General features: G+C 39.3%; 1 protein-coding gene across 3 annotated transcripts in view; it reads right to left on the reverse strand.

The window, feature by feature from the left end:
• Positions 1-215: 215 nt before the first annotated feature.
• PBLD (phenazine biosynthesis like protein domain containing) overlaps positions 216-22,181 on the reverse strand; it is a 43,564-nt gene continuing 21,598 nt past the window's right edge. For 2 of the 3 annotated variants that reach the window (XM_081074892.1, XM_081074890.1), the window contains exons 2-10: positions 17,786-17,925; positions 10,577-10,676; positions 9,846-9,944; positions 7,501-7,610; positions 7,383-7,412; positions 4,891-4,979; positions 4,456-4,634; positions 2,500-2,562; positions 216-1,422 (exon numbers count right to left, since the gene is read on the reverse strand). In XM_081074892.1, the coding sequence (XP_080931018.1) occupies positions 1,310-1,422; positions 2,500-2,562; positions 4,456-4,634; positions 4,891-4,979; positions 7,383-7,412; positions 7,501-7,610; positions 9,846-9,944; positions 10,577-10,676; positions 17,786-17,869 (867 nt within the window). In that variant the 5' untranslated portion in view covers positions 17,870-17,925 and the 3' untranslated portion in view covers positions 216-1,309. The remainder of the gene's footprint in view (positions 1,423-2,499; positions 2,563-4,455; positions 4,635-4,890; positions 4,980-7,382; positions 7,413-7,500; positions 7,611-9,845; positions 9,945-10,576; positions 10,677-17,785; positions 17,926-22,181) is intronic. The other variant, XM_081074891.1, reaches the window with a different exon arrangement.

Below are 22,181 nucleotides of genomic sequence, written 5' to 3' on the forward strand. Positions count from 1 at the left end.
TAAAATAATATTGAATGTCAACTCCAATTGGAAAATTTTAAAAGTGGGGAAAAGATCAACGATATTATGATAGCGTGGTACAGTGTCAAATGGTTGTACTTACCGTGGTGATCACTTCTTTTGCATCGAGAATAAAATCAGTAATGTGGTAATAACACTGTATAGTGCTAGGTGGGTACTGTTGAATAATTAGGATGCACACCTGAAACTATTATAATATTGTATGTTAGTTGTATTTTAATTAAAAAATCTTAAAAAAAATACACGGCCGACCTGGTGGCTCAGGTAGTTGGAGCACCGTACTCCTAACACTGAGGTCGCCAATTCGATTCCCACACGGGTCAGTGAGCTGCGCCCTCCACAACTAGATTGAAGACAATGAGCTGCAGATGAGCTGCGGGAGGGGCAGTCGGATGGCTCAGTTGGTTAGAGTGCAAGTTCTCATTGAAAACGGCGACTGGACTTGTTGCTGAGCTGCGCCCTCCACAACTAGACTGAAGGGTAATGACTTGGAGCTGATGGGCCCTGGAGAAACACACTGTTCCCCAATATTCCCCAATAAAATTTTTAAAAATCCCTTTTAAGTTATCGCTCTAAAACTATATATTAAGGTAAAGAAAAGATAAACACTTTTAATGTTTAATTTTTTTACCACACTAATACACATACATTTTTTTAAGTTTCTCGGTTTTTATTTAGTTATGTCCTGATTTTTAGTTATCAAAAATGAGCGTATTCCAATAAAGTAAATAATTTTTTAGATACATTAAAATTATTCCCAATTTTATTCCCCACACATAAACTGTTTTCACTTGTCTATCTTCGTGACCCATCCTTGTCCATATAAATTCATATTCTCCATAGAAAGCATAGCATTCTATAGTCTACTGTAATTTTCTTTCTTCGTATTATATCTTGAAACATTTTTCTATATTTCCACATAGTTATTGGGTCTTTTTAATGGCTGCAAAATATTCTATCAGATACACCTGAGTTTAAATGGTTTGTGATCTTATCCTCATAAATTTGTTCTTCATTCTGTGATTGGTAGTCATAATCAAAGGTGACAACATTATTCTTTGTTACTGGTTACTTACATTTCAAATACACTCACAGGAGAGCCAAAACTCCATCAGTTAATTAGTCAGGACGTGTTATTAAATCTCCATGAACATGTCTTCATTTTTCTATTTCTAACATGAGGATTAAGTGCACTACTATGTAAGTTTGCCAAAGGCAGCCCCTTATGTGTCTTTGTAAACAGAAAATACTTAGTCATTCCAGATAGGAGCATCTCAGCACAACCACTCTAGGCTGTGAGAGTACCCTCTAAAACAACGGCAGCGCCTCCCTTAATGTCAACGCGTCCATCAGGACGCAATGAAATCTCCAGTTCTCCTCCTCTGCAGGAACACTGAAAGGCTAAAGAAAACATAAAACAAATTACAAATTAAGATAGTGTTCACCCTTTTTAATTAACAGAACATAGTGAGAGACCTCTTATTACAAGCTCTAACATTCTCCCAGGTCAGTTTAAAGAATAAATTTCTTCATCTGTCCATGGTACTGCCCAGCTCACCCCATCTCCTGAGGACTGAGGGGCAACAAATGCAATTTGATCCACAGAACACACAGCTCGACACCTTCCCTTCCTGAGCCATTTCCTTTCTCACTTCTGTACTGCCCCAGACACACCCACATACGAACTTCCTCCCCAGCTCTGTCTAGCAGCAAGCAAGAATGTGCGAAAAGAGAGAGGCAGAACTAGAAATGTAAGAAGACAAAGAGGGATGGTCTTGGCCCTCCTGAGGAGGCCCCATCTTCGCAGATCTGAATAGGACAAAGGGAGTTCGTTCTCGCACTGTGGTTATCAAGCAACCACACAGGTCAGGCAAATGAGAGGCACAACCCTCACCTTCCTGGAGCTCAGTGCTGAAGAGAGTGGCTAAGCTCACCAACGAGACTACAGCCACTCTGCTGCCCAAATTAGGGTTACAGGGGCCTAACCCTCCCACTACGTAAGGCTTCTACCTTTTGGGTCAGACTCCTCTTTTAACTTTTAGAGCTGTGTAGCCTCCACAGTCTGAGACCTGTTCTCTGTGCCCCTGATACCAGGGGACTTGGTTTGACTCAATCGTGTGAAAGCAATAGCAATAAGGCAGCTTGGTGACCACCATTCTCAATTGGTCACATCATAAATTACCAATTTGGGCCAAAGTTATACAGCTATTAATTTTATTCAACAAACATTTGTTGAGCACTCATGCATACTATGCTAGAAGTATGTTTGTGCGTCGGGAGGGATAAAGGTGGGAGATGTTTGGGACTGGGGATATTTTGAGTATAGGGTTCAGGGTAAAGGAATTTAAAAGCCTTTCCTTTTCATGTGGGTGATACATAACACTGTATTATATCTCCAAGTGGATAGCACATGTGAGAAAGAATACTGGCTTAAGGTTAGGCAAATTTTTAAAAAATTTTGAAAAAAAGCTGTCCTACCATGCATGTCTTTCTTCCCCAGTTGCTGGGACCAGTAGCTGCTGAGAACAGTATGTGCGGATCCTTAAAAGAAATAAAAAGTAATGGTACAATTCCAAAGAAAACAGCGTGGCTTTGTGGCAAATTTATAAGCAATTACAATCAACTATCCAGTTTGAGTAAATTTTAGATTACTTAGTCATTATGTTGGCATAGATAGACAAAGCAGAGTGTTGAATTATGAATGGAGATAGAAAGACACAGAACTTATGAATAAGCTCCTCCAAATGATGCATTTGTTATGTCTTAAACTTTCTGAACCTGAATTAAACTGCAGGCTTTGACTCTTGTCCTGTCTACCAGTTCACTGTCAGCCCATGGTAGGAAAATCAGGGTCTTCGCAGAAGTCTTTCTACATCTTTCAAGGGAAAATATCTGCTTCCTCTCGACATACACATGTAAGGAAAGGTAGAAACTCTGACAAAATGCCAAATTTTCTATCAAGCACACATTTCCAGAATTTTGGTGCTGGAAGAACTTTATTTCAGTGAGGTATTTTTTCACATGATTATACCCTAGGTTTAGATCATCAGAGAGTAGATATTAAAATGAAGAAAGAAAACATAAAGTAATAACTGACAAAAAAGTCTTTGGAGGAGAAAAAGATGGATTGGAAAAGGCCCCTCCTTCAGGAAAACTTATCAATGCGATGGGAGGTCCACATAGGGTGACCGGCCATCCCAGTTTGCCTGAGTCTGTCCTGGTGTTGGCACTGAAGGTCCTGTATGCTGGGAAATCCCTCAGTCTCAAGCAAATGGAGGTGGTTGGTCATCACCGTCCAAAGACCTTCCCATTCTCGAAAAGCATTATTACAGGGGAAAAACTTGCCCTCTGTACCAGTGAAATCCTTTGTAAAGCTGCTGTGCATGTGTAAATCTGCTCAGAACTTCTTTTCCATAGGGGAGGGTTTAGTTGGACTGTTTGGGCTTCGGGCACTTTCCTGAGTTTTAAAAGTGCTTGCTTGCTGAGCTTTGGATTTCACATTTCGTCCCTCAGAGACTAACTAAGTCAAGCTCCTGAAACCACTGCAGCCCCTGCCATCTGACCAGAGAAGGAGCCTGGAAGTCTCTGTCCAGCCTCTTTCTGCCCTGGCCACCAGCCTCCTCCATCAAGCATTGCTCCCTTTTGCTGCTCAGCCCACTCTTCTCAAAGAGGCTTCACATTCTGCCCATCTTTGATTTCATCCCTCTGCTTCTGGCTGGTAGAAAATCTTGAATACCCCCTGTTCCCAAACCCATCCCACCCACTTTGGAAGCAGGGCTGGGAAAGGAGGAAGGGAAGAAAAGCAACACTATTCCTGTTCCCTATTTCCCACCTACAGCCCAGGAGTTTATCCTTCAAAACCAAATCTTATCTAGATATCAATGATTACGCAGGATGGTCACTAAAAAGGACAAAAGGTTTTGGGAATGCACTGGACATCAGCCCCTGAATTTTGGAAATGGCAGATCTGGAAGTGTTGGCTCAGGGAGCCAGTTTCATTGTTATTACTAAAATAATATTTAATAATAATATATTTTAATAAAAGTCTTTTTTAAAAATAAAATAGCTAATAGGTTTGGGGGCACTTACTGTGTGCCAGGCACTGTCCTAAGCTCTTAACTTGCATTGGGTTTACGTAACCCTATGAGGTATTATCCATATTTGATGGAGGAAGTTAAGTCATTTACCCAAGATCAACAGCTAGGTAGCTAGAATGCAAACCCAGGCTGTGTGACACTAAAGTTTAACCCTACTATACTGCTTTTTATTTCTGTGTTTTCACATGAGACCTTAGTGAAGGGATGGGGGACGGGTAAATAGGGAAACTAAGGCAACTCAAAACCCAAGCAATCTGAAAAGTTACATGAAGGACACTTAAACTGTCATCCTCCTCCTCCACTGTTTAACCGTCCCTAGGACCCAAATCAAAAGTACCTGTTACAGGGTCTTCCGCCACACCAACCCATGGCGCGAAATATCGGGAATAAAAGTCAAACGCTTGGGTCTGCCCACCAGGATCTCCTTTAATGGTGAGAATGAGTCCTTTCACCTTCCCTGTGTTCTCCACTTGCAGCAGACTCTGTGTGTTCACTTGCAGTTTCTCCAAAAATGACCTTGTTCATAAATGGGATGGATTAGGACAAATCTATTCCACAGACTCTGTAAAGTTGGCCAGGGTGTGGCTTGCCCAAAGAGATCAGCAGGAGGGGAGGGGAAAGCAAATGGAATATCTTCCTACCCGAGAACAAAACTCTCTGGCTGCATAAATCATCATTTGACTCGACATGGCACAGCCAGACCAAACCACAACTATAAATCTGGGTGCTCGGCCCTCCCCAAAGTGCTGACGAAGCCAAAAATCTTGCTCACCTGTCGTAAGTATCACTGAGTCGGACAAGGAGCTTTCGGGTATCTGGAGAATAGCGGATGTCCTGGACCTGTGTGTCTCCTATGGCGGTCTGTGGAGACAGATTGGAAACTCCTTAGGAATGTGCCCTGGCTCAAGCCCTTGATCCCCTGTACGGAAACGACCTCTCATGAGCATCTGCAGGGTGTCCGGCACACCCATCATCTCCAATCCTCAACTTTAAGTACAATTTCGGGGCTCAAGGAAGGCCAATTTCCTGGTGACCAAAGAGGTCTGAAAGCCGAAGATAGGCATTATTCACAAGTGTCAACATGTGCCTCAGCACACAACTCCTTCAAATGGATATTTCCCCCATAGATCAGAAGAAAGACTTAGAAAGGCCCAGGGTCTCTCTCTCTCTCTCTCTTTCTCTCTCTCTCTCTCTCTCTCTCTCTCTCTCTCTCACACACACACACACACACACACACACACACCCCTTTGACCCAGGTCTACTGTTTTTAGAGATGGGGAGCCTCGTACCTACCTCTTAGAGTTGTTGTGGAGATTAAACAATATATGTGAAGTCTCTGCAGCAGTAACTAGAATATTCTACATGCTAAGGACTTGGGTCTGGCAGTTTGATTGGGAGAGGGGAACTGGAGGACTCATCTTAATGCTGCCCTGCTCGGCAAGCACAGGTTTCACTTAGATTGTATGCTACAGATCAGTCACAATGTTTTCTAAAGATGCTTTGATTCACCCTTTTCCTAAGACCACACATAATCTTGCTCATTTCCAATAATATTGTTTTGCTTGATTGTTGGGTTGGGATGCTGAGGGAGATCATGAGGGGACAAAAGCCCTCCAAGCCATCCTTTGGCACTATCACCAGCTGCCGGCAGAGCAGATGACAATACCGATGACATAGTATATATATGTCATCAGTATAATGCTGTCTGGCAGTCATTAGGTGGCTTCAGGTTTTCTAACTCTCTTTAGGGACTGAAGAGCTCCAGGTCCCAAGGCCAAGACTCCCTGCACCTTGTGGGGTGCCTGAGCTGTCTGTCCCTATAACTACAGCTGAACAATGTCCCTCTTTCTAGAAATGAGAATTCCTGCAGCCATATCCCATCTGTTTTCCGGGCCTTTCAGTCTCTCTAAAGCAGGGGTGTCAAAACTGCGGCCCGCGGGCCAACTACGGTCCGCAATCCATTGTTAATTGGCTTGCAGCAAATTCCAAAAATATATTTAGTTTACTTAAATAAACCAGGTGAGGCAATACGTACTTCACCTCAAGTGAGTGGCCCGGCTATTTGTGTATTTTACGGCATATGGCCCTTGGTGAAAACCGTTGAAAAAAGTTTGGACACCCCTGCTCTAAAGGGTCAGCCAGCCCTTCTTTGCATGGATTCTGAGGTCGAATTGAAAATGTAGTTCTCAGCAGGGAATCTTATTGTCAGTTTCTAGGAACACAAAATGACAACATTCATGACAAATAACCTTTGTCATTCCCACTTTACAAATGCTGACCCTGAGGCTTAGAAAGACCTGGTTAAATTCTTTCTACCTCGAACAAGGTCTACCGTTATGAATAGTTTCCATTTCCCTGCCAATATGCTTCAAACAGTTCTTTTATGAAGTTGGCTGACCTCTCAAAACCCAAACTATAGGTGAGGCTGAGTGTAAAATTAGAACAGAATCCATGATGTTTGCTTATACTTTTTGAAAACTTAGATAAAGAAAGTATAAACGATATTGTGGAAAATTCACTGAGAAACCCCCTAGTAGTACCCACAACAGGCCATTTTATGGAATCATTATTTTTCATGGTGGCCCTTCCTTCTCTACAAAATAAGTACCTGGTCATCCAGGGCTGCTCTGGCTTTCTGGAAGCTCTATCTGACAATTACAGTGCATACTTTACCAGGTGACAGTGAGAATTAAACGAAATAACGCATGTGAAGTGCTTAATGGTACTGCCTAGGGAAGACTCAGAAATGTTCTCAATGATGACCGTGATGCTGCCACAAGCGGCCCCGCCCCCACACGGACCCCTTGAGAAAGTGGCCCCGCCCCCACATGGACCCCGTGTTGTGTTGCCTTCTCTGTCGAGGTTCCCATGCTTTCCTGCTCTCCTCCATCAAACAGACCCTCCAGCTCAGCCTCAGCCCCTGTTGCAGAAACTGGGGACACCGACGGCTGCCCGGAAGTTAGTGTCCTTTCTTTTCTTTTTCTCTCAGCCTTCCACACAGCAGTCTCTCCTCTCTCCACCCTACCATGGAGGTTAACGCTGACCGTGAAGAGTCAGGGAAAACTAGTCAACTTTCTCACCAAATAGACTCAATATTAAAATTCAAACCTCAAATGTACTGTGCACTATTCATCCAGGCTCAGACTGGAACATTGATACTGGTGGAAGGCCTGTCTTTTGGGATCAGATGGTACTGAATTATTGTGTTCAAACAATAACAAGTGACCAGACCACATGAGCTCAGGTTTGATTCTTTTCACCAACCTTTATCAAGTCCTTTACTTCATGGAAGTCCTAGATGGGGAAAAAAAGACAAAACCATTAAAAAACAGGCAAGCTGTTAGTTGCACACAGTTTATGGCAATAATTAGAAAGAGCTGACCTGAGGGTGGGCTGGATAAAGAGGCAAATCCAGGATGATACCATCCTCCGCTCTTCTGGCCTTTAGCTCCCCACTCAGCGTGACAAAGTTTAGAGTGCTATTCACGTTTTCTGGCCAAAAAAAGAGAGACTTATTCTGTCAATCAGAAAACTTTGAAAAGGAATCAAGAAATAGGAAAATAAACTGGGGTAATAATACCAATTTCATTTTTACCAATAACCATTTTCATTTTACCAATAACAGGGTAATAATTAAACCTACTTCATAGGGATGCTATGTTTTCTAATGAAGATTTTAAAATATCGACCTATAACAACTATAGAATTATAAGTTCTACTAGTCTGAGATATGCCAAGGGGGTGACAAATAGAACATACAAGTTATGAACAACAGTATGATGTGAACAAATCAGATTTATTCTAAATAAACCAAGCTATAAATAAAATTTTGATTTAAAGATTGGATCACAAATGCTGATATAATATCCCTCCCTCCATGCTACTGATACAACTTGAGCCACTTATCTGCCTTCAATGTGTATAGCACTTTTGGTGAAAACGAAGACTTGTGACATAATTCTTTGCCCCCCCCCAGCATTTCTGTAAAACTTAATTGTATCTCAAAGGTGAGAAAATTCAGCATTGCTTATTAACTTTCACAGAGTATAAAATTTACATTCTGAAACCCAAAGTTTAACTTACTCATTCTAATCGGTGTAGGACATTACTTTCATACTTTTCTCATCTAACCTTAGAACCGCCCTATGAGGGATCTGAGGGCTATCATTCAGCCTCACACCAACCAATGTGGGGTTTTCAAAAGGCATTCAATTCAACTTCAGTAAAACTGAAGTATGTTTTCCAAGACTGAATTCTTAAACAATATTTTAGGATGTTTACTTGCTTTCATTCTCATCCCCTATCCACTGACACCAAAATTATCTTTTTCAAATGCATAACGGATTACATTACAGAGGGGCCAGGGCCTACCTCTCGGTGCCATGTCCAGTCAATCACCCCCTCCCTCAGGAAGCTCGAGCCCTCTGCTATACAGTCCCCTCAGGGGCTTTGCATTTACTTCTGCAGCTCTAATGCTCTTCCTCCCACAGATGGCTTCACATTCTTCAGCTTAAAGGTTCCCTTCTCTAATGGATATTGTTCCCCAAATTGCCCCTACCCTCCAGGGCCAGCACTAGGTGAGGTAAGGAAGTACCCAGACCCAGAATTTAAGGAGGCAGCTGCTCTCGGGTGCCTTGATTGTCTCACCCAGCCCTGACCCAGCTGCCAAGAGTGTTGGTGACTGACAGCTCTCCGCTGAACCCTGCTCTGGGATTTGCCCTTGGCTGAATAGAGCTACTTTACCCAAACTCCTGCCACTTTTCTGGGCGTTGGAGACTCGTCAGTAGAGGGAATAAAAGCCTGAACCTTTGCTTCTATTTGGAACTGCACTGTTTGCAGGACCTTCACAGTTTCAGAACTCCCTGTGGATTTGCCCTAGGCCTTTCTTTGTTGCAAACATTTTGCAGTTCAGCTTCTCCCACTGTTCAATCCTTTCTTTACTCCCCTACCAATGTTGACCTCAAGAATACTGCCCCCAGTTCTTCCGGCATGTGTCCCAGAGTCTGCAGCCTGCGGGAACCTGCCCGGTAACACCTCGCTATCCCCATCCACAGTGACTCCCCAAAGGCCCTCCTCCACCACCCCCCACTTCTTACAGTGACCCTCTGTCATGCCACCCTGTTTATTTCTTTACCTTTCTGTTTGTTGTCTATACTTCTTCATGGCTGCATCCATCTCCACTTTTAGGGAATCTCCAAGCACCTCTCCCCTGCGCCATTCCCACAAAGCCCTGATCTTTACTGTACTAAATACAACTAAGATGGAAACTCATAGGATTAAGGTGCTACAAGGTAAATGTATATAGTTGGGGCACATGAATCTTTAAAATTCAGAGTAAAGAAGTTCTTGTTGTGAAATGAGTGTCAGTGTGGCTGGGGACACTTTGGGGACAAAGTGTGCCTTTTGGTGCCTGATATCACATCATGTGTGACACCTATTCTGCCTTATGAGCTCCCCTCCACAGAAACCAGAGAGTTCCTATTTAAAATAAAAAGGCATTCTAGGAAACAACGACCGTGGCTTTCTAACATGCCTGGTGCATACTCAGAAAGGCCAAAGTGTTATTGAAGGTTGCTGGTTTTGTTTCTGCATAATGAATTGCACGAAATAAATTCTGTAATGTCTTACACCAGTCATTTGGTTCATTGGAAAGTGTATGTGAGAATTTAAAAAATATTTGCTATTTGCTAAGTGATAGGTTCACTAAAAAGAAAAAAATCACATTACTTATTTTGTGAAACAGCACAGCTGCAGAAGCCAGGGTAGCATGGCCACAGAGAGGGACCTCACTTGCTGGCGTAAACCACCTTAGTCCAAAGCGGGAACCTTCAGAGGAAGACAAGCCAAAGAGAAAGAAGACCATGCTTATACAAGTGAGTCAGAAACTTTTCATTTTCTCATTCTTTTCTAAATACTTCACGGGCATGAATTAATTGCTGAAATATGTTGTAAAATGAAGAGTGAAATCTAGGCAGGCATCCTAGGGATCCCCAGTACTGATCTGGAGCTGAAACATACAAATTAATCAATGCCTGATCCCCTAGATGAATTGAAAACCGAATCAGAATCCCCCACCTCTCTCCTACTGTGTTTTCCCCAAAATAAGACCTATCCGGATAATGAGCTCTAAGGTGTCTTTTGGAGCAAAAATTAATATAAGATCCAGTCTTATTTTACTAAAATATAAGACTGGGTCTTTATAATATAATATGATATAATATAATATGATATAATATAATATAATATAATGCAATGTAATGTAACGTATACTGGGTCTTGTATTAATTTTTGCTCCAAAAGACACATTAGAGCTCATTATCTGACTAGGTCTTATTTTTGGGGAAACAGGGTACCTGCATGCAAATAGTAAATGGGTATTTCCCTTAAATATCATTCCCCCACTGGAAAAGCAGCTTCTGGTATCATTCAAGAATGGTTTTTAAAAAATGCGTATTTACTTTGTGTAAAGTTGTCAGTTGGGTCCAGTTTTCGGATAAAAGCAGTTTCTGAGAGATTCATTTCCCTTGCAATTTTTTGATGCATGTCTTCATCCAATTTCTAAATTAGAAGCAAAAAGTTATTGAGACTCTAGAAACACAAAACAGACTTCCTTGGATAGCAATTGCCATTAGTTAGCAACACAGTTTATAATATGAAAACTTACCCATGGTTAAAGGAAATAATTGCCAAAGAATTCAAAGCACTATTATAGAGATTGTTTTTCAGAAATCCATGCTTACAACACGCTTTGAAGAGCTGTGGATGTACAAAGCTAGGACAGACTGAAAAACCTACTAGGCTGGCCTATCCTTGGTCATATTGATACCTAGTCTACCTGACAGTATCCTAGCAGGAGATTTACTTAGCTTTTCTTAAAGAAGCACTGTATTCAAAACCTACAGAAGCTCTGTAGTTCTATAGAAAGAGAAATCACTTAAGAAATTGATACTTATTTTCTGAAAACCCAAACATGATACAATGGTTTTGTTTTTAACTTAACATTTTTCTTTCAAAAGATTAAGTTCAATAATGCATATAAAACGCTCATCACAGTGCCCAACAGATAGTAAGTACTTGATAAATGTAAGATTTTTATTTTGAGTGGCTCAAAGCCCAGGGCTTTAACCTGCCACACTACACTCCCCATAATAAAGACAAAAGCTTACTCATAGTATCTCTTTAGCACGCTGCAGACAGGAAAACCAGTCAGTGTCTATCAGATAAAACAGACACCTGCCACATTTCTGAGGGAATGCAGCAATCAATTACCGAGTCCTGTGCTGAGCCAGCAGCACCATCACAACCACTGAGGGACTTTGTTAGAAATGCAGAGTCTCGGGAGAGGGTGCTGCAAGAGGGTAAAGGGGATCAAATATATGGCGATGGAAGGAGAACTGACTCTGGGTGGTGAACACACAATGGGATTTATAGATGATGTAATACAGAATTGTACACCTGAAATCTATGTAACTTTACTAACAATTGTCACCCAATAAACTTTAATGTAAAAAAAAAGAAAGAAAGAAATGCAGAGTCTCAGGCCCCATGCTAGACCTTCTGATTCAGAACTTCCATTTTAACCAGATCCCCAGGTGATCTGCGTGCACATTAAAGTTTAAGAAACCCTGGTGCATAAGATACAGCCCTGTGTTCAAGAGGCTTAGCTTCTCTGTGGGGAGTCAGGACAGACCCAGAATGCAGCAGTGAGCAACACCATGTATGTATTTGAGATACACAGATTTTGACAATAAATATTCTAGGACTTTAAAGAAAAAGGGCAAATTTTGATGAGTCGGACAGAAAAATGTGGGCAAAGAGCTTTGTATTAGGGACACATCGTGGGCCAATCACTTGATCTCACATCTGTTCTTCTTCTGCTCAATCTTTGACACTCTAGGATTCTGTGAGCCGAGGTAAGGAGAATTAGGATGTAGGAATGAAGTAGAATATGCACCTGTCACTCCTGTGGGCACCTGTGAGTCTAGGGAGTGAGATGTGTCACCTGAGTGGAGGGCGGGAACTGCTGGGGCATCCCAGCCAACACGGCAATACTGTTAAGAATTGAATTCAAGCTCTTCCCATGGCCTATAGAATATTGTCTGTGGAAACTGGCTCACATACCTGTGTATACAACACCTGAGAGAAACTGGGAGCCATTTAATTCTCTAGTGCAGAATGGGCAATCGCAGAGCTCAGTGGTGATTCAAGGGGTGACAAAGAAAAGCCTGTGCTGGTCTTCCTGGTTCTGCCTCCTTCGCTCCAGGAACCTGCACTGCCTGCCAGTCCTTCCTCTGGCTCACGGGCCAAACTCCCCCTATCTTTGTCCTTCCTTTCTTTGTTTCTTCCGACCTTTAGGACAAGTCTCTAAAAGCATTAAAGCATCCCGCATTGTAGCCAAGCTCACCATCTATTGCTTATGGATTTCCTTGCAAATGGGCTTTTTTACACATCAGTTAGAACACATTCACTGACCATCGCTCTTTAATCTTCTCTACCTTGGTGTATTGCACCAATTGCAATTTGAATTTCTGTAACTGTAATTTCTGTCTCAGGACACTTAAAATGCACCTGTTATTTGCCTGAGGGACCAGACATAATGTAGAAAGTTTGATCGTAGCAGCCCTCTGTATGCAAAACAGGCAGCTACCCTGGAACCAAAGGTCAAGATAATGGTGAATCATGAGAAGGCCAATATTGGTTCAACTTTGAGGGCTTTCCAAACAAAAGAAAGAAACTGCATTCATTCAAAACACTGAATTTTGGCTTCAAAAATTTTTCCATTTTACACTACAAGCTTATTTTCAAATGCAGCACATAATATAGTTAAAAAACCAACAGCTATTAATTCTTTTGTTTTAATATCCATTTCCCTTTGGCAATTTCACATGAGTCAAATTTCCAACAGCAAAAATTGCCATGTTTGTTTGTTTTTTTTTGATGTACTGCATTGGGACACTGAGACGTTCCATCACCATAAGGCCCACAAAAAATTAATGATCAGAAAATCAGACTAATGTTTTAAAATACTCCCATCTTGTGGTAGTGTAGAACTATGACAGCCTAAACATGACAGTCTTGCTCTTTGTTCATTTGTCCCTCTGCTGAAGATAGATTCCAGCGAAGGACAAGCTTTCGGATGTAGAAAGTTCTAAATCATCCAGGAAGAAATAAGAAATTCCTTCTGAGGCATTTGGATTTCTTATTGTGAAGTTATGTCCTCACAATGAAGTACTCAAACTGTAGGCCATCTTTAGTTGCTTCTAATAGCTGTCTGGGATGCCTACTCCCTCTAGCTCCATCATAGAAATCAAAATTCATACTCACTTGGCATACCCCACCCACCCTGCCCCACCAATGAGAACATAAACTCAATAATTGTTGATTAACTAGAACTCTTAGGAAATTTTGCTATAATTTAATTGATTATATTTTCACTTTCCTCGACATGTTATTCATGTAGTGCCTCCCATGTGCTAGGCCAAGTATATTAGAACAAGTCAGAATGGATTAAGAGCTCCTAGAATGTGCAGTCTAAAGAGGAAGGTAGGCATTGAATGAATTACAAGAGTGCTGTTTGTTACCAATGGGGATGTAAGAGGTGCCATGGGAGCACATAAAATGGGAGAACATGTAGTTTAATAGAGAATACAGTAGTTGAAAGTACAGACCTGGGATCCTGAAGTCAGCCACCTAGAAGTGTGTGACCTCACACAAATTACTTAACCTTCTTCTGCCTCTGTTTCCCCCTCTGTAAAATGGGGATAATAATAGGACTTACTCATAGAGTGGTTGTGAGGGTGAAATGAAATAACATATGAATAGCGATTTGTACAGTATCTGGCTGAATTTGTCTGAAGTCACTGCTCCCAAAGCTGAGAGTTATGTTCTAGAAGCCACTAAGGATACTTGAGAAGCAGAAATTCCCATACTAACATCTCCTCCTTTGCATTGCTGTTTTTCTTCAAACACTGGGCAAAGGAAAACTCTTCAATGCCTTAAAGAATCTTCTCTGCACTTCTCATCCCTTCTCTGGGCATAAAAATGAGATACGAGGTTGAAACACCCCAGAAGCCTCACCCAGGAGTCTGACCCAGTGTGGTCACACCCAGTGAGCCTCTCTCCAAGGAAGGGCACCAAGTCTGGAAATGTCCAGGATACCATAAGCTTCCCCACATGAGTTAAAGCATAGGTTGAACACAGTATTGTTATACACCTGTTTTTTTCTTTAAATACATAACACACTATGCTGTAAAGGTTTTTGTGGTATTCTCTAAATTTAATAAGGAAATCTGGAACAGCAAATAGTTCAGGAACTAAAACTGAGCATTACTCTTTAAAAGTGTGAAGCCAGTGCTTCTTGTTGTCACTGGAAATGATCATTGGTGTTTAAAAGAATAATAATGCAGATATATGATATTACATTTGATCCCAGCACATGGTAGATAGCCAGGAAATGCCAGTTGAATTGGAATAAATGTATATAGTGGACACACAACAGAGTTGTTTTTTATGGATAATTTTAACAGGAAAACTCAGGAATAAACCTCTTGTGAGAAAAAGTAACCTATGAAGCAACGGATCTCAACTGGGGGTGATTTTTGAAGGGGGGAACCACTGTCGTCTAATGGGTAGAGGCCAAGGATACTTGTAAACATTTAACAATGCACATGACAGCCTCTTACAACAAAGAACTACCCAGTCCAAAAAGTCAGTAGTGCTGCTGTTAAGAAACCCTGCTCTAAACACACACACACACACACACACACACACACACACACACACGCGCGCGCAACAATAAAAAGATAAAAAAACTTAAGGCTTTGTTAAAATATAAAGGAGAATAAATCCTTTTTACCCCTCTGATCCTCTTTACCCCTGCTGATATGTTATTTTCACTAAATATTAAAGTTGGCTTACAGAAAAATAAACAAAAGATCACCCCTCATCACTACTACAGCCCTCTGACCTATTCCAATAGTTGGTCATGAGTTCCTGCAGTTTTTTACACAGCTATCATCGTAATGTATCTATTTAATATTTTAGATATTGTTTCTATACATTTTCCATGTCTCTCTACATAGTCTTTATTATCAAACAGATTGTCATGTATTTGAAGACAACATCAATTTTTTTAAGGTTTTAAGTATTTTTTCAAATATCTGTTTCATGTTCCACTTATCCCTTAATCTGTTTTTGTTTTCACCTAATGTACAGCATTAGAAGCTCTTCGTATGAGAATATTAAAAATTGACTTGTCCTGAAAGAAAAATAAAACTTTAGAATATTATAAAAGTTCTTGGAACTTTGTTACCCGGAACTTTTTACTTTCCTTCCAGTGTTCTTTTATCAAGTATTCCAAAAGCTCTATGTGCAATTACCTAGTCTTTAGTCTGTCCATCAAGTTTTTCTGGGGTTAATCTCATCTTGGTCAAATTTTAAATAATTTTAAACAAGATATAACAAACAGAATTTCCTTTGAAACACTGCACTTAAAATCTGAACTATTTTCTTCTCCATAAAATCCAACATTGTTCTCTGAGTCCCCTTTGTACCTGGTATCTTTAGGTCTTTCAGCCTCTGTGGTGACTACTGAATAAAGATCAGGTTTACATGTCTCCGTCTGGCACTAGACTTTGAGAACCTCAAGGGCAGACAAACTTTGTACCTCACATTCCTAGCCCAAAGCCTGGCTCATGGTGGGTGTCCATAAACATCTGTAGCATATGTTAATGACAGGCTAACCGCCTACTGAATTGTGGTCAGTATTAGAAGGTGTAGCACTTATTTGTCCCTGATATTTTCCTGAGCTCACTTATATTCTTTCTCTCTAGGTATTTCAGGTATCCACTGTCTCCAGCCATGGGGAAGAGAGTCCATGGGCAGAAAACACAGTTTGTATACTTCCTTTATAATTTTTATTGATTATGAATTGGGGAAACTGCTAACTCCAGGAAAACAGGATTCCCATGTCCACAGAATAGAAAACTAGCAAACTAGGCTTTAGATATCTATTCAGTTGTCCCTGACAGGCCGTCAGATAAGCCTGGTCTCACAGGTCTCAGGCCCAGAGGAAGTGAAGCGGGCCAAGAGGGCGTCCCCAAGTCACGGACTTCCTTCGCTTTCTTTTTCTTTCTTCCATTTGCACTGAAGCATGTTGCATTGAACTATGTTCTTTGCTTAAATTTTTATTTCCTAGTTATTCCAAATATGTAAATAACATGTAAAATATATTTTAATGGAGAGGTAGAGAGATAGACACAGAGATAGACAGAATTAGAGGGATAGCCTTAAGTCTGTCGTTTACTGAGTATACCAGAGGTAAAAGGACTAAGTTGAGGGATAATGCAAATCCTTCTCATCTGATGTAAACTGAGTACATAAATCACTCAAAAGTATTTTTAAAACTCTTCAATGATATTACATGGGAACATGGGGCAAATAAATATACTAAGACTCTTGAAATTTAGTCAATTTCACAATTCCTTGCCAGATTGTTTCTAAAGAAAGTTCATGATTTAGAATCTGGTTGTTAATTATTCTCTCACTAATCCTCTGAATCTCTTGTGTTACTTGATAAAACCGTATTTATTACTTTCTGCATTCGGTGGTTGGAAAATGCCGGCTACGAGGTTGCATAATGAATGCATTATTAGAGTGAGATGAAGATTCTTGATCACCATTTTGCTGCTCCATTTGAGCAAGAAAATAAGTGTACTGAGGACACACTTAACAATATTCATCTGTCTCAGTAAAACCTCAGCCATTCTCCATCTTGATTTCACAGTAGAATCACTTGAGGAAATTAAATAGCAGGGTTACCTGGGTCCCACCCCCAGAGGTTCTGTTGTCATTGGTTTGGGATGCAGCCTGAGCTTAGAAATGTTTAAAGCTCCTTAGTTGATTTTAATGTGCAGGCCAGGCTGAGATTCACTGCACTCCAAGGCCCCAAAGCATACTTTGCCCAATTCAGTAAGATGTAAATAAAGTAATAAATTTAAGATCACCAACTGCTTACTGTACTCCTGAAGTAATTCTCAGATAATCTACTCTTGCACTAATTGCTCTGAGTGCAAGGGCACCTTGATTTTTTCCTAATATCCAGAGACCAACAAAAGCAGTGAAAGTCAAGGAATATTTAAGTATTCTGTTAATATTTACCCAAATCAAAAAACCATTTTTAAAAACGAGACTTTTGGTAAACTAAGTTCTCCCTATTTTAGAACTTAATTCCTTCTATCTTTTTACTTACTTCCTTGCAAAAAAAAAATGTCTCATTTTTATTGTCCTGAAAAGAATTTCTACTTGTCTGAATAGTAAAGATATCCAGCTAGAATCTGTTATGCTAAATGTAATATTAGCCATGTCTAGTCACATAAAACTAATCTAATTTTATTCTCATCCACATTTGGTAAGTAAATGAAAACCTAACGGCTAAGAGAGAACTGTAGTCCTACTCTACATAAATCTTCATTTCTCTAGTTTTAAGCATCTAGGCAAAAGTATTCTCACCATAGAAGTTTGTCCAAATCCACTTGCACACATGAATATTGCTGATATCATTTGACAAAGAACAAAAACCAAAGACGTAAACAAACAAGTGGATCTGATCTTTTTTAAAAGAAATATGGAGTTCTACAGGAATCTAGAATTTCCAAATCAGTACTTACGTCTTCTAGGAGACAAACAGCAGCAGGATTCCCACGAAATGCTTTTGCTGTGAATGCATCTGCTATGAAAATAGGGAGCTTCATTTTCCTTGCAGGCTGTTATTGCAAATTCTCAGAATTGCTGTTAACCTGCTTTACTTCTTGTTGTTGGAAAAAAATAAAAAAGTTAATGTTTTACTTGGTGTACTGTTTTACTTGGTGTAGCAGTTTCCAGATAAAAAGTCAAGCAATTATTCTAACACACCTACATTTAAAGGTATGTGATCCCCTAATTTTTTAAGCCTTTACATTGAATTTGTTTTAAAACATTGGATGAATAGAATGTTTTCTTTTGAAATTTTGTATTCCTGTTTCAAACTGTACAGATACTTAGCAACATAATCATATTCTTTCTTAGAGTAGCCAGAACTAGCTTAGGCTATGCTTTTAATGGAGTGCATGAAACATCATCCAAGGAGCACATAATTGGTTATTGTCTCCCAATGAATATTACTATCCTTTCAAAAGAATGTGTATTTTTTCTAATTATAAAAAAGTGCTTGTTATAAAAAAACTCGGAAAATTAAAAAGTGACCTCTGCAAATCAGCAATAACATTTTTTAAAATTTTTGGTTACTATAGTCACCATGCTGTACATTACATTCCCATGGCTTATTTAACAGTAAAAAGCCTCATGCATTAATTAATTTTGTGTTATTTTATTACAACTGTAGATGGAGACTTTTTGCGCTCATGATATATATTTGTTAAAATAAAGCTTCTCATTATAAGAATACTTTCCCTTTACTAAAAATATACAAAATACAGAAAAGCAGAGAAAAAAAATAATCATCTCCTGTAGTTCCACTCTCTAGAGATTAATTCTGTTAACATTCTGGATGTTTCCTTTGCTTTACTAGAAAGCATGGACTTTGTCATAGTCATGGAGGGATTGCCACCTCCCAAACTTATAGTACTTTTTGAACATTCAGCAAACTGGGGTGGGAGGTGGGGGAGTTGATTACATCTAAAGGAAAATAACCTATCCTAATGTACACGTTTTGTTCTCAAGGAGATAAATAACCTAGGAACCCTGAAGCTTCCAGGCCTACAAGTTTCTCTTTCTTTTCTCTCTCTCTCTCTCTCTCTCTCTCTCTCTCTCTCACTCTCTCCCTCACTCCATCACTTCCTCCTTCCCTCCCTCCCTCACCTTCCTTCCTTCCTTCCTTCCTTCCTTCCTTCCTTCCTTCCTTCCTTCCTTCCTTCCTTCTTTCCTTCCTTCCTTCCTTTCTTAACTTAGTATATAAGTGTTTTTGCTTAATTTTCTTGCAAATTCCTGCTTTCTTTATTGAGGTACAATTGACATTGTTTCAGGTGTACAACATAATGATTCAATATTTGTATAGATTGCAAAATGACCACCATAGTAAATCTAGTGAACATCCATCAGTATACATAGTTACAAAAAATTTTTTTCTTGTGATGAGAACCTTTAAGATCTACTCTCTTTGCACTTTGCAAATATGCGATACAGTACTATTAACCACAGTTACGGTGTTGTACATTACATCCCCATGATTGACTTTATTTTATAACTGCAAGTTTGTATCTTTTGATCTTCTTCAATAACTTCAAAAAGTTTGTATCTTTTGACGCCCAAGCAATAACATTATTAATATTTTAGATATATTGTTTTTAATCAGAATTTTTACCATCTTCACAGTGTAGCATGAGTATTTTCCATGGGCACTAAATGCTTCAGAAACAACATCTTAATACATTTACAATAGTCTTGTGGATATGCTATACATTATTTACCATTTCACCTTTGGTGAATATTTAAGTTATTTCTAATTTTTCACTGGTAAAGATAATGTAGTGATTAAACTTGTTGAATGTGAATCTTGGCCTGCATTTCTGATTTTTAAAATTATAATAGATTCCTAAAAGTGAAATCCCTGGGTCAAAGTATATAGATATCTTAACTTACACCTTACACACACAGTTAAATTTATCTTCAGAAAGAGTGTACCATTTTAGACAGCATATGAGAGTGTCCCTCCCCCCATTGCTAATCTCATAGATAAAAAATATCTTTGGTTCTCATTTGTGTTTTTTTGGAATATTCTAACTAGACTATTAAAAGCATAAAGTCAGAACCTCTTCTTGCTTTTCTTTACTGCCTTAATCTCAGTACCCAGAACAGTGCCATGCATACGATAAATATTTATTGAATTAATTAGGTAAGTAAATAATATGCTGTACATACATCAAAACTGGATTTCCACACATTGATTGACAAGTACTTAGAGTTTCTCAACATGCTATCATCTGCCAGCCAACACTTCCATTTCAATAGCGTCACCATTATTGACAGAACACTGCTGTTTGTTTATGCGATTATTTGGAAATTTGATTATAGATTGTCTTTACTATCTTAGAAAATTTGAATAGACAACAGGAACAAATTACAGTTCTGGTAAGGAAATATAGTTTTCATAAATTTAACAGAATTGAGACTATTAAAGAAATCATAGGTATGCCAAAAGGAGCAATGTTTTAGATTCCCTGAACTTCAACCTCATTGGTCCCGGCCATCAGCTACGTGTTCAATTGGATGAGAAAATATGTATTGAAAAGACTGTCTAATTTTTCTATAGTGATTATGAACTCATGTGCAAGTTTTAACAATAATGTTTGTTTAAATAGTCTTCTGAAGTTTTCTTAATCTAATCTAGTACAGAAGAATAACATTTTACAACTAAGGTCTTTATCTGGCTTCTGGAAATATTGCATAGCTTCTCAAATGAAAACATTTCTTTAAAGGGAAAAAATTCTGAGACTCTAAAGCCAATGTCATTTGCCTGTTTAACAGCCACCTCCCACTACCACCACACCTCCCACCTCCCCCCACACACTTGCTGAATTGCAAGCTATAAGGTAACTAAACGAAGTCTAACCAAGTTATTAATTTTCCAAGTTTCACCCTTATACCAGGGGATGCTATGCTGTACTTGGAGAATAGCCATAGAAACAGCATGAAGATTCTAATACCACACATATATAAAAAATATTTTTCTAAAATGTATAACTTTAATTTTTATTCTGTCAAAAGGTAGAAAAGGGAGTTTTTTTATTTCCGTAATTTAATTAATATCTTTATCCCATAAGGTGACAGATTATGCTTAAGATAGGACTCACATTAACAATTTTATTTTCAAAAATTACTGTGTATCTCCTAAGTGTTAGGCAGCACATGCTAGACTTTGGGGATAAAATGATGAATAAGTCACTGGGTCTCTCTCAAGAAATTCTCAGCCAGTAAGGAGACCAATGTAAAAATTATAATATGAAAGAAAAATATATAGATAAAATGCTTAGTAACACAATGAGAGAGCAATAACTCTACCCTGGAGACAGAGGGAGCTCCAAAGATAAGGTGACATTTGAGTGGGTCCAAAAACACCCACAAAAAAGCGTTCATCAGTTCCAATAGGTGGGAACAGGCATCTTGAGCAGAGTGCATAGACTGATTACAGGAGAAGCAATTGAATGTGGAAATAGAATGGGGAAGGGGATAGGAAAGGGTGGCGATGAGACTATAAAGACCTGCTAGAGCCAAGGTTCATGATTTGGTCTTCATCTTTGTGGGTTCAGAAATCCAAAGTTCAGTTCAACAGCTACTGTGTGTCAGGCTCCAATGCCAGGCACCCACAGAGAAGAGAGGCTCATGAATGAGCCATAACTCTCTACCCCAAGGCTCTGATGTAGAATTTATTTCTGAAGATGTCTCTCTTTTTTTCTCTCTCTCTCTATTTAAAATTAATTTTGATATCATGTCTGTAAGGAAAAGTTAGCCTTAACCTCCCCCTGAATTGCTGAGAGAAAATTTGAGGCAGGTAAAGTTTAAGCAATTTGCCTTTCTTTACCCAGTAAGTGAGCTTACACAAATTCTGGCATTCTGGTCAACCTAATGGTTGGTCTTGGGGTGCAGCTATCAGGCAGGTGTTTTTCAAATGACCCAAATAATTTAAATTATCCTTTTCTAGTTTCACTCACATTCCATTTGGACTCCTCGGGTGGCTTTATATGCCCCTCAATAATGCCAAACAAATATTCTGTTTAAACAGAAATAAATTATACCCAAAGGGCACAAGCTCATAAATCTAAATTCATACAATTTCTCAAGTATTCCTATCTTTTTTTTAACTCTTTTAAGTTGGTTTTTAATCACCAATTTAGTATATGAATATAATCTTCTTATAAACAATACGATAGTATAGAAATAAACTAAAATCCCATTTGACAAATCCCTGTCCCACTACCTTCCTCAAAGGTCCATCAGGCTTGTTTTTGAGAACACTGCAGACACTTCCTGGAATTCTAATCTTGGTTTCATTTACCCTGTAAATGTAGG

The sequence above is a fragment of the Rhinolophus hipposideros genome (genome assembly GCF_964194185.1).
Source record: "Rhinolophus hipposideros genome assembly, chromosome: 15".
Classification (NCBI taxonomy): Eukaryota; Metazoa; Chordata; class Mammalia; order Chiroptera; family Rhinolophidae; genus Rhinolophus; species Rhinolophus hipposideros.